Genomic DNA, 14,999 nt, shown 5'->3' with positions numbered 1-14,999 from the left:
AGTGGCATTAATAATAATGCCACTTGATGATCTGGACCTTTATATAGCGGTTTTCGAGACCCTCAAAGCGCTTTACAATTCCACTATTCATTCACTCTCACATTCACACACTGGTGGAGACAAGCTACAGTTGTAGCCACAGCTGCCCTGGGGCAGACAGACAGAAGCGAGGCTCCCATATCGCACCATTGGCCCCTCTGGCCATCACCAGTAGGCAGCAGGTGAAGTGTCTTGCCCAAGGACACAACGACTGAGACTGTCCAAGCCAGGGCTCAAACCGATTACAAGATGAACTGCCAACTCTTGAGCTACGATGATCGTGGCTTACAAAGTGAATGCAGAATCCAAGGCTGATTAGTGGGTAGACTCCTGACGTTAAATTGCTCTTTACTGCCACCACACGGAGCATCTCTAATAAAACTGCATAAAAAATTAAAACGATTTTAATTCAAAGAGGTATTCTGGTTTTGTGCTTTTAACATTTTCAAATGATGTCACATTACTGCATGAATGAAATATTGATGTCTTGCTGTAACATCTTTTTTAAGTGCAGCGTGAGCAATGGAACAGTAGGGAATCACCCACTACTTATGATTCAGTGAGAGGCCTATTGTGGCAGCGACACTAATCAGCACTAATGAAGACTGGCTGTGGAGTCTCACGTCATAAGACCTAAAATGAACCTGTCTAATTAATTTGCTAATTGGAAATCTGGAACAATACAAGGTTGGTGTTCTTATATTGAACTGTCTTGTTGTAACTTAATTTTGAGAAGACTGTAAGTAGAAAAAGCAGCTGGAATACAATTAATAACTGAGTTTGATTAATGTTATAGGTATTATATTTAGATGCTCACTTCATTTTGTACTAGATGCTGGAAGCAGCCTTACACATCATTCAGAAAACGGTGGGATAAAAGGGAATGAGCACAGAAATAGTCCCTAGCCACATAAAGGCGCTATTGGACATATTACCACCAGATGTCTGACACCATGTGATTTGTTTCACCCTCTGTAACCCCTTTGAATGTAACAAAAATGTTGTTGGTCTCTTGCACGTTTTATATTTCTTCAGATGTACTGCAATAAAGCATTAACTAAAAACATCACCCATTCCATTGTGTGCAGCCACCTTACGTTCTCATCTTTCATGGACAGTGTGCCAAGTTTCCTTGGATAGAAATTCACCCTTTTTTTTAAAGTACTCAACACAAGCAGATGGTAATGCAATACCCTGCCTGTAACACATCACTCCATAATCTAGCTGCAATCCAGAAATTCACCTGTCACTAATAAATTTTGCTGATTTCATTTGGTGAAGGGGTGACAGAAGGGAGAGCTGTTATGCCTTTACAGGAGGACTGGAGGGTTGCACTTTGTCCTTTTGTTGCATTTCCTGCCTTTCTTGGATTTACGATGTGCTTCTCACAGCCTCCGGCCCTCCGGTGCTTCGGCTCTCCCATGTGTCATGTGACACCTCTGCTTTACAGCTAGCAAAAATCATCAGAGGCCATGCCTGGGAAGCTGCTTGTGGGCTTTTTTAACACTGCCAAAGCTAATAATAATATTAAGTTATTTATTATATGTATAACTTTTAAAGTTTTAGCTTTTAAAGTAAGGGTCTAAGGAAAACATTGTATATGCCCATGCAAATTATTATTATCTGCCTAATACAGTGACTGAATAAGAGGTTAAATAATGAATTTGCTCTTGGTATATATTGGAATGTGATAGAAAAAAAGTCTTCATATGGTCCTATATGAGGCCAGTCAGCTACTATTTTCCATATCAGGTATAAGGTTGGATATCACAGATCGTCCCTTTTTGTATGTGGCTCCTATTCTACACACAAATACAGTTTTTCTTAGACAGCTGAGAATCATATTGAAGGAGATATAAAGTGGGAGGTTAGTAGATACATTTAAGGTTGTAAATCTTTAAGAAAAGATTTTGGACTGAAATGACTTATGGAAACTGGTGAATGAAATATTGTGATTTGTTTTATGGCCTATAATTATGTCGTCATCTAAACACCCCGTGGCAGAGGCAGAATTTCAGGTGGAAACAAGCTTTGATTTAATGAGATGACAGTTAGATGAATTGCATAGAAGAATATTGTTTCAAGGGTATGTTTGAGGTCATATTGTCAAAAGCCATATGTTGCTCAATTTTAGTGTATTTCTTACGTTGGTAAAGTGACTGGGTTGATATCTTCCTTAAACCTGCTGGACATTAAAAAAACATAAATACACTATACTGCTTTAAAACTGCTTTTGTGAACATACAATGAATGGCTTAAGCTGTCAGAGAAAGCAGATGTTGAGGTCTCACATTGTAAAACTTGATCCAGTCTTCATCCTTAAGAATTTTGCTTAAAAACTGCCTCAGGTGAGACACTACATTTGCTTTCTTTTCTTTCTTTTTTTCTTACTGTCTTTGTTGTCTTTAGAAAGGCTTTCTTTTAACAAGAGCACAAATGGGTTTAATCTGAGCTGGCCTACCAACAGCATCCACATTCTTGTCCACTGAGTTAGTTGAAGTTTGAAACAGTGATTTTGGTTTGTTATACTAAAAATGGCATCACAGATGTGCAAGACTGTATGACAAACTTGAGACGTGCCTGTGTGTGATATAGACCAAAATCACAGCCGTGCCGCAGGTTTCCTGACATTTGATCCGTGCTGGCAGCTGTAAACTACACTGTAACTTAAACATCAGAAAAAGAGGTGGGTTTTTCAAGTTGACCTGTAGATTTAAACAATCCTTACAGTCCCCTTGTGGTCTTACCAACTTGATCTGGCTGTCTACTGAGATTGTTAGTTTTATGAGTGCTGAGAAACTGGCTGCATGCCTGCAACATTCTTACCGCACATCGTCTCAAGTCCTCATTTTCATCTCTTCTAATCAGAAAGTGGCATACTCAGAGCATGAGTTGGTTTATCTGCCCTCTCTCATTGGACTGTGAATGGTTAGTGTGTGCTCCAGTAAATTAGCATACACATGTTTCTCCCTGACAAGCACCAGTCCGTGGTGGAATGAGAGTGTTTGTGTAGGCAGAAAGAGAGGGAGATAGGCTGGGAAAGAGAGATAGCGCTCGCTGTTTGTTCAGTTTGCTTGACTTCAGATCAGATCGTGACTGAACTGTGACATGGGCAAATGAACAGAATCATTACAAAACTGCTATGTGCAAAATACCTGTATCTCAGAGTAAAGGCCAGTAAGTGTTGTCTTATACATCAAACTAAAGCTGAAGCATGGAAACTCAGGTTTGTAAAACTGCAAACTAATTATTTGTATAAATAATAAAATGTGATACAATGTAATGATTTAATCTCTAGTAAAAACTAAAAGTGTCTCAGTAAGTTAGATCCTGATGTGAAATCGGAACAACTTCAGTGCTCCTTGGCACTGATTCTCTAAGTTGGAACTGGATCTGTGCCTCAGGAATAATTGTCAGTCTTCCAAAAGATATTCCCATATTTGATGTTTTGATACTGGTAATTGAGTGTACTGTCACCACTACCTTATGGAAATGTTTTATCGCATGTTTTATGTTTTCTAACAGGATTGCTTAGAGCAACTTTGTACTTGTTGGCATTGCATCTGTCCTCTAAGAGAGGAACTGGACCAAAACTATGGCAGCAAAATGCTCCCCCAGTCCTTCTAAAAGCTTCTGGGCTAACCTTCTGCATCGTTATTTCTGGTTAAACAAGGCCCCACCTAAATAAATGGGGAGAGATCTGTAACTTTAATTTCAATGGTATATAAAATCTTAATCTAAATATCGTACATTGACAGAATCATTCCCTTGAGTCATTACAGTAAATCTCTTTCCTTCTGTCTGTGTGCTTGTTCCTTTGTCTGCCAACTCCTTCTACATGATCAAAAGTTGAGCAACAAAAGCGAACACAGGTACATCTTAGGCTCCTGAGTTTTCTTATCTATATCAGATATTACGACATTGTTGTGTTGCCTGGCAACCACCTACAAATAGACTAAAATTCCTCATATTTTAGCATTTGTACCTATAGACATTTTTCATATCACCACAATTAACTTCTACTTTAAAAACAAAACTTGAATATTATGATTTATATTATTAAGCCATCACATTGCTTGGCAACCACCTAATAACTACTACAATTATATTTCTATAATAGAGCAGGGCATGGGCATTGACCAGTGTATATGATAAATATAGAAATTAGATTAAAGAAAAACATCCCTCAAAAGTTTGTTGTTGTTTGCCGCAAAATATGGTTTGCTTACTTCTGCTACATATGCAAATTTACAACATCATTTACAGTTCACTCCGGAGTGTCACCATAATTAGTGACTCTGGCTCATCTCACCAGAACATAATATGCAAGGAAAAATGAAAAGCACACTTATAAGCGTACATCTCTAATGAGGAAATATCCTTGCTACCATAAGTCAGAAGCTGCCGTGAACAGCAACTGTGTAACAACATGTTTGGCTTTATATGTTTCCTGATCCCACAGTTACTAAACAGATGATTAGCTCTTTAGTTGACAGGGAAGGACAACAACCAGCTTTGGTTATGGAGTCCTTCTATTTCCTTAAATTCTTTAAGTGCCAGATCTTTCCTTCATAATGCGGTTTCTTCCATAGTACAACAGAGAGACTAGTTTATTATGGGTCAAGGCTTTTTCCTTTAATTTGTCATGTTGTCTTTATGTATGCACACATCCTTTAACAGCTGGTCTTTTTTTCTAAGTAGAGGTCAGGGGGGAAAAGGTATTATGTGAAGGAATAATTGCATGTCATTGAAGCGATTCAGCAAACACTGCCAAACCAAGATGCATTTCATATTTGCTCATTTGTTTTGACCACAACACAGCTTGAGAGAAGAAAGAGATTAAGAGGTGTGCCTAGTGTGAACTGAAAGCCGGGTGTCATAACATCAAAGACTGACAAGGTTTTACATCAGCTGTGGATCTTTTCCCCTCTCATGAGCTTTAATTAAAAAGTCGCAGAATTCCCCTTGGCTTACGTTAATGCCACAAACAACCTCGAGGCGTTTACCAGGAAACTTTGCTGGGCATTGAGGGCACAGGTGAACTGGAAATGATAAACAACTATCAAGTCTTTACATCTCTGTCCTGCATAATTTGCATGAGAAGAGTTCGAGTTTAAATACACCAACAAGTTTTGGGGTCACATGTCAAGAATTTTGGTCAGTAACCACCAAATCTCATTTAAGCATAAAAACCCAAGAAATTTTCCTTGTCCCTGGAAAGTCAGACTTCGGCGATGGAGCAGCTCCAGAAAATGTTACTGGGAGGAATGACGGATTAGAGGCTTGCTTTTTGGTCTCTTGGTTTGGGAAAGAATTGTTCACATTAACATATTGATGGAATTTTCAGAGATTATTAAAAAACACATGTGAACTGAGTTAGAGGGTGTTTTTTCCCTGTGTGTGTTCATGCATGTGTGTTTGTATGTTTAGAGCACACTGCCTGATTAAGTGAATCAATGAGCAGGACAATATGCCATCATTGTATTTTGTCAGTAATTTGCCGCTGCTTTGAAGTGAGGTCTAATTTATTTGCTCTGCTGCCCTCTAAACTCATTTTCTATCATCACGAGCCTCCAGTTTCTCTTATAGATTACTTTTCCCCCTACCATCCTCTGTCTTATATAGACCAAGAAAGAGAATCTGAACACTAGTATTAGCTGTCATTACTCACACAAACCACCCCCACATACAAAGAAATCTTATGGTATTTGAGTGAAGTGCAGGGTAGAGCAGCTGCATGAAGCAGATTTTATACCGGGAAGTCAGAGAAGGTCACTAGTCTGTCGGCAGTGATGGTGCGGATGTTGACAAGCTGCTTCTGAGTCATGACCATGAGCTGTTCACCTTGGCTACAGAACTTTAAATTCTAGAAAGATCATATTTTTCTCACCTATGAGAAGTCTCTCCCTCTCTATCATTCTCTTTTCTCCATCCTCCAATTTGTCTCTCTCTGAGCAGAAAAAGTGTTCCAGTGTCACAGAAATGGACATCTGGGCTTTTGGCAGCTTGGAGTATGCTTGCCTCAGCTCCACTGGGATGTCAAAGCAAGTTCAGACTCCTTGCAGGCTTTGAACTTATTTGACATCAGTGTGGTTAAACAAATCTGAGAGGCAACATTTTAAGTGAGCATGATAATATCTATTTTACATAACGTAAAGGTATGGGAATAAGATGTCCATAAAAAAGTGTTTTGCAAAAGTTAGCTTTTCAGGGATAAAGGTGCCCTGAAAGCAGCTATGAGAGCTTCAGCGTGAGCTGCTCGCTCAGTGGGATTCTACTTGGCACTCACCGATTGCAGCTCAGCAGAGTGACCATGCAATATTTAGCACCCTTCAAGCCAATCAGCACTCTTTGTCCTGGATCTGTCTCACTGTTTTTCTTTCTGTGGTTGGTTGCCGATGCCCTCCGAGCAAATCTATCAGTGAGCAAATTGGCACATATTTCTTCCTTGACGTTTGCGCTTCTATTTAATAACAATCAACCAATCATGTATTCAGAGGTGAGTCACATTCCAACTTTGAGGTGTGTGGCAGTTTTGTAACCAACGAAACCATGAGGGGGGAAAGGATACAGTTCGCACAACCGCAGTGAAATTGTCAATAGCAAAATCCTGTTTGCAGGCATTCATGCACAAACTAACATGTCTGATCAGAACACTTTGTCGTTATACTCGTTTTATTTTCTCCAGCTGGTGCAATGAACCTGTGGCTGTTAAGGACATCAGAGGGTTTGGTGGAAAAGCTGCAAAGTCATTCAGTCAGCCTTTCCCCGCAGTTCACTCATGGGAACTAATACAGGCCTGATTATTGTAGTTTGTCATTGTCAATATCATGGCTTGATTCTTAAATATCTGTTGAGAACATAATAGTTGTGTGGGAAATTAAATAGAGTCTTAAACATACTCAAGCGCTCCCCCTGTTCTTACAGAAACTATTGAAAAACACATAAAATATCTTTTTCAGTTTCTAAGTCATGTTTGTTCTTTCTAATGGGGCAGTTTTAGCTGGTTAAATATACTTTAATCCTTCACAGATCAGGTTATAGACAACTAATATGCACAGGGCTTGGCAGAGCAACATAAAATACAAACAGTAACAGCTTGTGGATTGTATATATTGGTTTCCTCTCATTTATCATGAATTAAACTGCTCTGGTATAATAATTAGTTCATGCTTGGAGCTAAAGGTATTATCAGCTAGCTATTAATGTACTTTACCGTGTTTGCAGGGGTATGGTTTCATACATGAACGTTAAGAGCCAGCCTTTCGGCACAGCTGAAGTGTGCATGTGTGAGTGTGAGCCATTTGCTCCACTTTCTCACGACAGCTGCTGCACAACTTAATGATTTGTGACATGGTATTTTATGCTGTCAACGCACCGTTTTAATCTTGTCTTTAAACAATAGTTTACCAGTTTTGAAAATAAAATGTGAAATGTGGTCTATATGGTATGTAGCTACAGCTGGCTAGCTTAGATTAGTGTGAAGGGTGATACCCAGCTTGGCTTTGTGTTAAAGCTATAAAATCTGCCTACCAGCATCTCTAAAGTCACAAATGAGTATATATTATATATATTATATTATATCAGTAGTTTAATCTGTACAAAAACTGAAATGTAAAAATGAAAAATAGGGATTTTATTGGCAATTGTGTTGGATTATTTATTTGCCATGAGTGTGGACTCCAAGGAAAAAAAAACTGTGAGCAGCAGTAGGCAGATTTTCTTAGTGTTTGTACTAAACTAAGTCTGCTGACCCCAACTATAAGATAATGTGAGTAGTATTGATCATCTCTAATCTTCAAGGGGAAAGAAACTATGCATTTTTTTTAATTAAAGTCAAACTTCTCATTTAAACAGGTCCTAATATGCTCATTTTGACGATCATGGTTTTATTCTCAGACTCTACTAAAACAGATTTCCATGATTCACAGTTTAAAAAAAAATACTTATTTACTATATACTGGGGATTGTGTGGCCATTCAGTTCGTCCACTGTCTGGCACAAGTTGATTTTTTTTATTCTTTAAGCTCACCCTCCACCATTCTTCTTTACACTGTATGTGACAAAACTGCCTCTCCACTTTGACTTTGTACTTCTCTCCAGCTTTCTGTCCTTAATGCGTACGTATGTATTATCTCAAGGCCTAATTAAAACTCCATTAGTCATGCAGAAAACAAAGAAAGAGTAATCAAAATGGAAATGAATGTAATGGTGCTGTGGAAACAGATGAAGCAGACAGAGTAGATTCTGCTGAAAAGGGCTCTTTTGAAGGAGCTTTTTGTACTTTCTTTCTTTACCGTTTTGTTATAGTGAAGGCCATTGAATTCAGCTCCTCAACGACAAAAAAATGAAGTTTTAAGATGATGTCATGCGTTTGACTATCAGCAGCAAAGATTTTATTTAAATTTGCAGCTTTGAGAATGACTGCTACAAATGAAAGCAGTGGGAATCTTGTTGACTGTGCTTAATAATTAGCATTCTTGTTGGCTGTTCATACTTTTCCCCTCTGTCATCAGACAAAAAAAGTAAACAGATGTTAGTGGAGAACATTCTCAAAGAAACCAATTTAATAAGTGAAATGGCTTGAGGTCCCTTACAGAAATATGCTGCTTCTCTGATCAGCCTGTGTGAAGGAACATGTCCTACAGCAAATAATCAGTCAGTCCTCTTAACAAGCTCCACAGTCAGACTCCCCAAACTAATCATTTTAAGCCCATCCATCACTTTTGCAGACTGCCAGGGTGCCAGTGACAAGATAACAATGAGACAACAGCAAGTCTCTCAGCTTCTTCATTCACATTTATTACAAGCTCCCAGCGTTTGTCACTTAGCAATAACTGCATAAGTCAGACTGGACAGCAGCTGAAGTGCTGATTGACTTCGCGTTGTTGCCAAGATACTAACAGTTCCTAACCTGTGGACATGAAGAAACAGCTGTGGTGGAGAAAAAGCAACGTGCTGTTCTGTTTGACTCCGAGGCCAGGGCTTATAACCAGGGGCCCGTGAGTAACAAGGGAGTGGTTTAAGAGACAGAATGTATGCTTTTGTATCTTTAAATAAGTAGTTAGTTCACTCCACATGGACCATGTTTATTAGTTAGCATGGGATCTGATGTTGTGTGCTGTGTTTGGGCTAAAAGGAAAGGGAGATCCAGACTGTGGGTCTGGATATCTGTCTTGATGCCCCAGGGGGATCTGTGTACACCACCTGTTAATGAACTCTGAAGTGGTCTCTAATAGGACCTCCGCTTATGGACCACCCAGGAAATACAGCATAAAGATGTAAAGGGCAGATACTGCAGACAAGACTCGAAGCTAGTGGAGATGGAGAAACACAAAGTCTAAGACTATCTGATCTTATGCTTTTTTTTTTATATAATAACATGCTTCTGCTGATATGTCTTTGACACAATTATCTTAACTCAAAGGTTAGCTCAATGGTTGTCAGTCATATCAAACTGTTTTCACCAGCAGAAATAGATGGTAAAGGCCATTTTCACAACTGAGCAAAGATCATCTGCTGATTAAAAACTGTAAGATGATGTTGAAAGCTCTGAAATAAACTAGTAAGTCATAATCATCCAAAAAGTAAACAAATTCAGGATATTATTTTATTTAAAATTGGCAGATTGATATTTTTCCTTATGCTTGTAAGGAAGATGTTCAATTAAAGCTAAGTAAAGCTGAAAATACTTTCCACAATATTTGTTAGTGTTATTTGCTATTAATGGACCTTTGGACTCAGTTTATAAACTTAACAACATTTTTTTTAATTTCATCCTTTTCCACTAGAATGAGAAAAAAGCCTTTAAGTCGGTGTATTTGATTTAGTTTATATATGCCTGGTTGTGGAATTATGTATACTATTTTTTTTCTTTTATTTTTTTGCAAAAACACACATTTATATTTTTGTCCTTGCTTTCAGGCTATAATTGCTGCCAGTGTCAAGCTACATTTTTTTCCAGTAGCAGATGTTTGTGTTTAATCTGTCTGTTGTGAACAAATTAAAAACAATCTCTGACTGCCGGTGTCAGGCTATAATTGTCAGACAGTGCATCAGACCTGCTGTTGATGTCTGTGTTTCTTCATGCCATGCACATTTTCATCTCATTCGTTACATGTGTCATCACACTTCATTCGCATGCACGATACTGAGTAACCTACATGGTTATTAATGTGTGACTCAGTGGCTCTGCTCTCCTGTTGTGTCAGTCGGATCCTGTTGCTTAGACAAACACACAGGCAGAAAAGTGCCAGATAATACGTTCGGGCCAGCATGAAGCCCTTTTACTGCCACGCTAATTGCATCACTGCGAGCACAGCAGGGGTGCGTAATCGCTGCATTTTGAATGTCTTCTTTGTGGTTACCATCATTAATGTGTCCAGTGCTGTTGTTAAATGTGATTTCAGGTCATTGCTGTGTATGAAAAGTTTGCATAAATTTGGACTGTCAATTTTCTAATGGTGGGAGTGGCAGACGATATTGTAGGTCACCTTCTTCTTCTCACTCTAATGGCTTAAAGTACTCTCCAATGAACAATTCCGTCTGCCCGTCTGCTATTTATCTGAAGTGATGCCAGATCTCATTGAGGAAACAGATACTTCCGACAGACTGCCACTCACTTAGCTAAAGGGGTTAGATGATTAAGATTCAGTTTACCCCCACCACCACCCACCCCAACTGCCCAGCCCACATTAACCCCCTGTCAGTGGTACACAAAAAGAATGGGCATGGCTGAGCCTGATTTATTTCACACAGAGTCATCATAAGGGCACAGCGGGCCTCTCGGCTCCTCGATAAGCCAGATACACCAGGGCCCCGTTGGCCTTTCTTTTTACTCTCTTCCCCGTGCTGTCCCGCCCTCATGCAGTCTGTCACACATACTCAATCTGTCAATCCAAAAAGAGAGACAGGCACAAAGACGGGCACAAATCAAAAGAAACTGATTAGCGATTAATGGTGCATCATTGTATTTGCATCAGGACTGCGTGCACGGTGTATGTGTGTGCATATAGAGTGATGTTGTCAGTCATGCAGAGTGTGCCCTGGCCCTCCCTCTTCTGTCCACCACATGTGCTCCTATAGGGGTGCAGCCACTTATGGCTATTGATATTGTAGGGATGACTCTGTTGTGCGCACACATGCTCACATTCAATCCCAACACAGGGTAGCAGAACAGCCTCCTGCTGAGCCCAAAGAAAAGCTGAAGATTGCATCAACCGATCATTCTGATGGATCTGTTCTCACCTACCGGCTGATTGAAACTTCAAAAGTTTTTGGTTGCTTTGTTTTAGGCACATAAAAAGGAATTTAAACAAGTGTTTGGATTATTTGATGTTTGCGTGATGTGGGTGTTTGGACTCCTCTGCAAGAGACAGCGTTTACAGGGATGGAGCCTGGCACTTCTGAGCATATTTACAGTCTGCCTGTGTCAGGGAGGCAGAGGGCTGGAGGTCTGGACCGTGGGTGTGGAAAGTGGGCAGAATGCATCTAGTTTCTCAGTCCCTTTGGTGTTATTGTTGACAGAGATGGGAGTCGCTCAAGATGGTGCCAGCGAAGGGGCAACACCAGCTCCTACCACTGAGCATGAGGATGACAACTCTTTGGGCTACACAGGTACTGCTGCTGCTTTTAACTTAAAAGTCCACTCACATATGTTCTGTGTTTATTGGTTACACAACACTACTTTTGGCTGTTTTTAGTGGAAATATGTCTCAGTGCTCACCTTAAATTGTTGCCAATCAGTTTTGAAGCCACTGAGTCCTCTGTGCAAACTTTTAGTAAAGTAAGACCGGCCTTGTGTCCAGCAGTAAACTTTAGAACAAACAAAACAGGAACTCTATGTCAACCAAGGTACCTGCCCAGAGAGCAGTACACATTCATTTTTGATTTTTGTTTGTTTATGTTGTAAATGTTTTTTAAGGTTAATCGTGCATGATAGATGTTTACTTTGATTACATAAACATGCAAGAGGATAATAATAGATAAGAGGCATTGATTTGTAAATAACTGAACATAAATCAAGGTTATAGATCAGAGGTCAAATGTGATATGATATTTGGATGCAAACTAAAGTGTGGTATTTAGAACCCCCGTATATTAGTATCATTTCCTAAATGTTGCCAACACAAACAAAGGCAGCAGAATTTTAAGTATAATTTTAAAGATAAATTGCATTTTGTGAATGTTTGACCTTATTTTACTCTAAAGAAGAGGTCAGAAGTCCAAAGGAATATGATACTTATCATGTTGACAGACAGAATGACATGCATGTCAGTGGTACCAAAAACATAACTTTCTTGGGGGATGTGAAAAAAATCGAAATATTTTCCAGGTTCACTTTTCGAGAGAATTTTCAAGTTCAATTTTCATCTTCTTTTTTTTTTTATTGATCTGCAATGAACAAGCAAACATTAGGCCTCTCTTCTGCAAAACAGGTTATACTTAGACTTGGAATTCAATTTAAAATCAGAAAAAGTGAGCTGACTGTCACAGCAAGGCACACCAGCCAATTATACTGTACCTAATCCTTTACTAAGATTGGCAGTCAAAAGGATTTCAGAATGCTTTCAGAACAGCCAGTTGTTTATATTTTTCAATCAGAAAGTATTTTCACAGAATAAATAAGCACATAGTTTAGACACCATGTTCCATATGTGTTTCAGTGGAAGCCGCTTCTGAAAGAGGAGAATTGTGGGAAAATGAGGCACCAAACTGAATAGCATTTGTAGTTGGATGTCTTCAATAAATGAGTGCTCTGTAGGGAAATGAGAAGCCAGAAGCAGCTTCTGAGCCCAAGAGACTAACAGACACACATACGCACAAACTCAAAAAGGAAACAAGTCTGGAAAAAATTATTGATGATGCATGTGTTTTGTTTGAGTTTTGGGCTCTTTTCCCAGAGTGCGGGTGAATAGTGTTCCCCCTGTGTTGTTGTAGCAAGAAGGCCTACCTCACTAGGTGATTTACCGGACCTCACACATCTTCAGGAAATATTGTGAAGAAAAGGGAAATCCAAATTGACTGCCAAAATCTTTATGTGGTCCATCACAATGTGTTGTAGCCTGGTAGCTTGTTTTTATACTTGGACTTCTAAAAGATAACCAGCAAAACTATAACATAACCATCAGAAACACCATAGTGTGGCCTTCATCAGTAATGCCAAGGGAAAAGGTCTGAGACATTACAGATATCTCCTAGAAAATGGCAGCTAATGACCTAGCTAACAGGCCTTGAAGACTTTGAATGCAGGTTTAAAGAGGAAAATCATGTTGTGTCTGCTTCACTGCATTTGTGTTCATCTTTAGAATGATAAATCTACCTTTTGGACAGTGCCAAGAGTTCATCTTTAATCTGGCCATTTAATCCCATCTGTGCATGAAAATGAAGGAAATCGATCTGGCCCAGTCAGTGAATTGGAAATGAGACTAATGTGCCCTAATACCTCATTCTGCCCCTGATAGAACAAAGTGGGCTGCTGCCAAAGACTCCATTTACAAGGAGCGTGACTCTCTGGATGAAACGTGAGGATAATCTTGACAGCTGCCAGTCTGAGCTAAAAAAAAAAAAAAAAAAAAGACTGCTCCATTAATTGTTAAGGTGAAGAACCTTTTAGGTGCCTGGGTTTGTTTAATTATGAGTGTTTTTCATTCGATCTCTGTGACCTTCATCCAGAAACAAAGTTCATTGATTTCTGTGTAAGTTTCACTGATTAACTAATCACACTCTATGCACGCGATTCAAGGATCCTATGTCCTTGTCATCCATGTCCTTTTATAACATGTCTGAAATCACTACCAATATCATCATTACTTTAACCTGACCTTCTTTAGTTTAGGTGAAACTAAAAACAACTGCCACATGTCCAGGCACTGACTCAGTAATGTTTTATATTATGGTCACCCGGGACTAATACAGCCTACTGTGAATTTTATAAGGAAACACAAGCTGACCTGAAGTTTGTAACACATTAAAAATGTTTTTTATTGGTCCCTTATGATATTGACTCTCAGCCAGCTCTAAATTGTTTCCCGATATCAAAGAGCTTTGCACAGAACTTCACATTCATAATAAATGAGACTGACCTGTGTGAAAGCAGTGGATTAGAAAGGCACGCTAAAACTCCTGCACTTACACTTTGCTAGCCAGTGCTTGGCAGGCCTACACACACAGAGGAGACAGGTCTTTGGTTCTTCTGCCTCAACATGAAAGGCTGAGCATTACTTCAGAGAGCACATCAGCACTCATATCCTCCCTCTCCGCTGACAGCTACCATTGCGTTTGTCACAGATCACAAAGGACGGCAACTTCAGAGAGCTGCTATATTTGTAAGGTTATGGAAATAGAAATAGGGAGGAAGAGAGGGAACTGAAGGTTGCCACGCTGTCATCACTGATTGGCTTCAGAATAGAGGGGTCCAGGCATGTCAAAATGCAGCATTTTATCTTCTCTCAAAGCAGTCACCCCTCAATGTCTCCAAGAAACCATTCACGACACTGATGGATGTGCAGACAGGTGATGGGAGAACAAAGCCGTGTCTAGCCGAGAGCTGCGGAGGCATCAAGGTTAATATTGCTGAAGATGTGATCAAATAGAAATTATCCATCAGGGCGTTCACATAGTGCAATGCAGGCTGTTAGTCCACATTTCTGTAGTGAAATGAAAAAAGGTGTAGTGCGAGTGATAAAGATGATGACTGTATATACACCATGTAAGATATTCATTCTCTAGGCTGTTGCTCCTTTTTGTCTTTACAGTCACTTCTACTGACTTACTCATATGCATACTTCTATCTCTAAATTGTATGTAAGCAATAAGCACTGGTTGTCACATTGTAGTATATACTGTAGTCGAGTCATTTCTGATGATGTCTCACACTCTAAAATACTGTATTTGTCAAACAGCAGTCACCTGATGTCTACCTAAGAATAAACAGTATTCTACCGAAACATCCACCAGAC

At 39.4% G+C, this 14,999-nt stretch overlaps 1 protein-coding gene across 6 annotated transcripts in view; it reads left to right on the top strand.

Moving 5' to 3' along the window:
- robo1 (roundabout, axon guidance receptor, homolog 1 (Drosophila)) overlaps nucleotides 1–14,999 on the top strand; it is a 222,821-nt gene that overhangs the window by 66,050 nt on the left and 141,772 nt on the right. For 5 of the 6 annotated variants that reach the window (XM_026191737.1, XM_026191735.1, XM_026191733.1 and 2 more), the window contains exon 3: nucleotides 11,566–11,655. The exons of the other annotated variant lie outside the window; for it this stretch is intronic. In XM_026191737.1, the coding sequence (XP_026047522.1) occupies nucleotides 11,566–11,655 (90 nt within the window). The remainder of the gene's footprint in view (nucleotides 1–11,565; nucleotides 11,656–14,999) is intronic. 6 annotated transcript variants of the gene reach the window in all.

The sequence above is a fragment of the Astatotilapia calliptera genome, chromosome 14 (assembly GCF_900246225.1).
Source record: "Astatotilapia calliptera chromosome 14, fAstCal1.2, whole genome shotgun sequence".
In the NCBI taxonomy this organism is placed as follows: Eukaryota; Metazoa; Chordata; class Actinopteri; order Cichliformes; family Cichlidae; genus Astatotilapia; species Astatotilapia calliptera.
The sequence above is the reverse complement of the archived record's forward strand: the minus strand, read 5'-3'. Positions and strand labels throughout refer to the sequence as shown.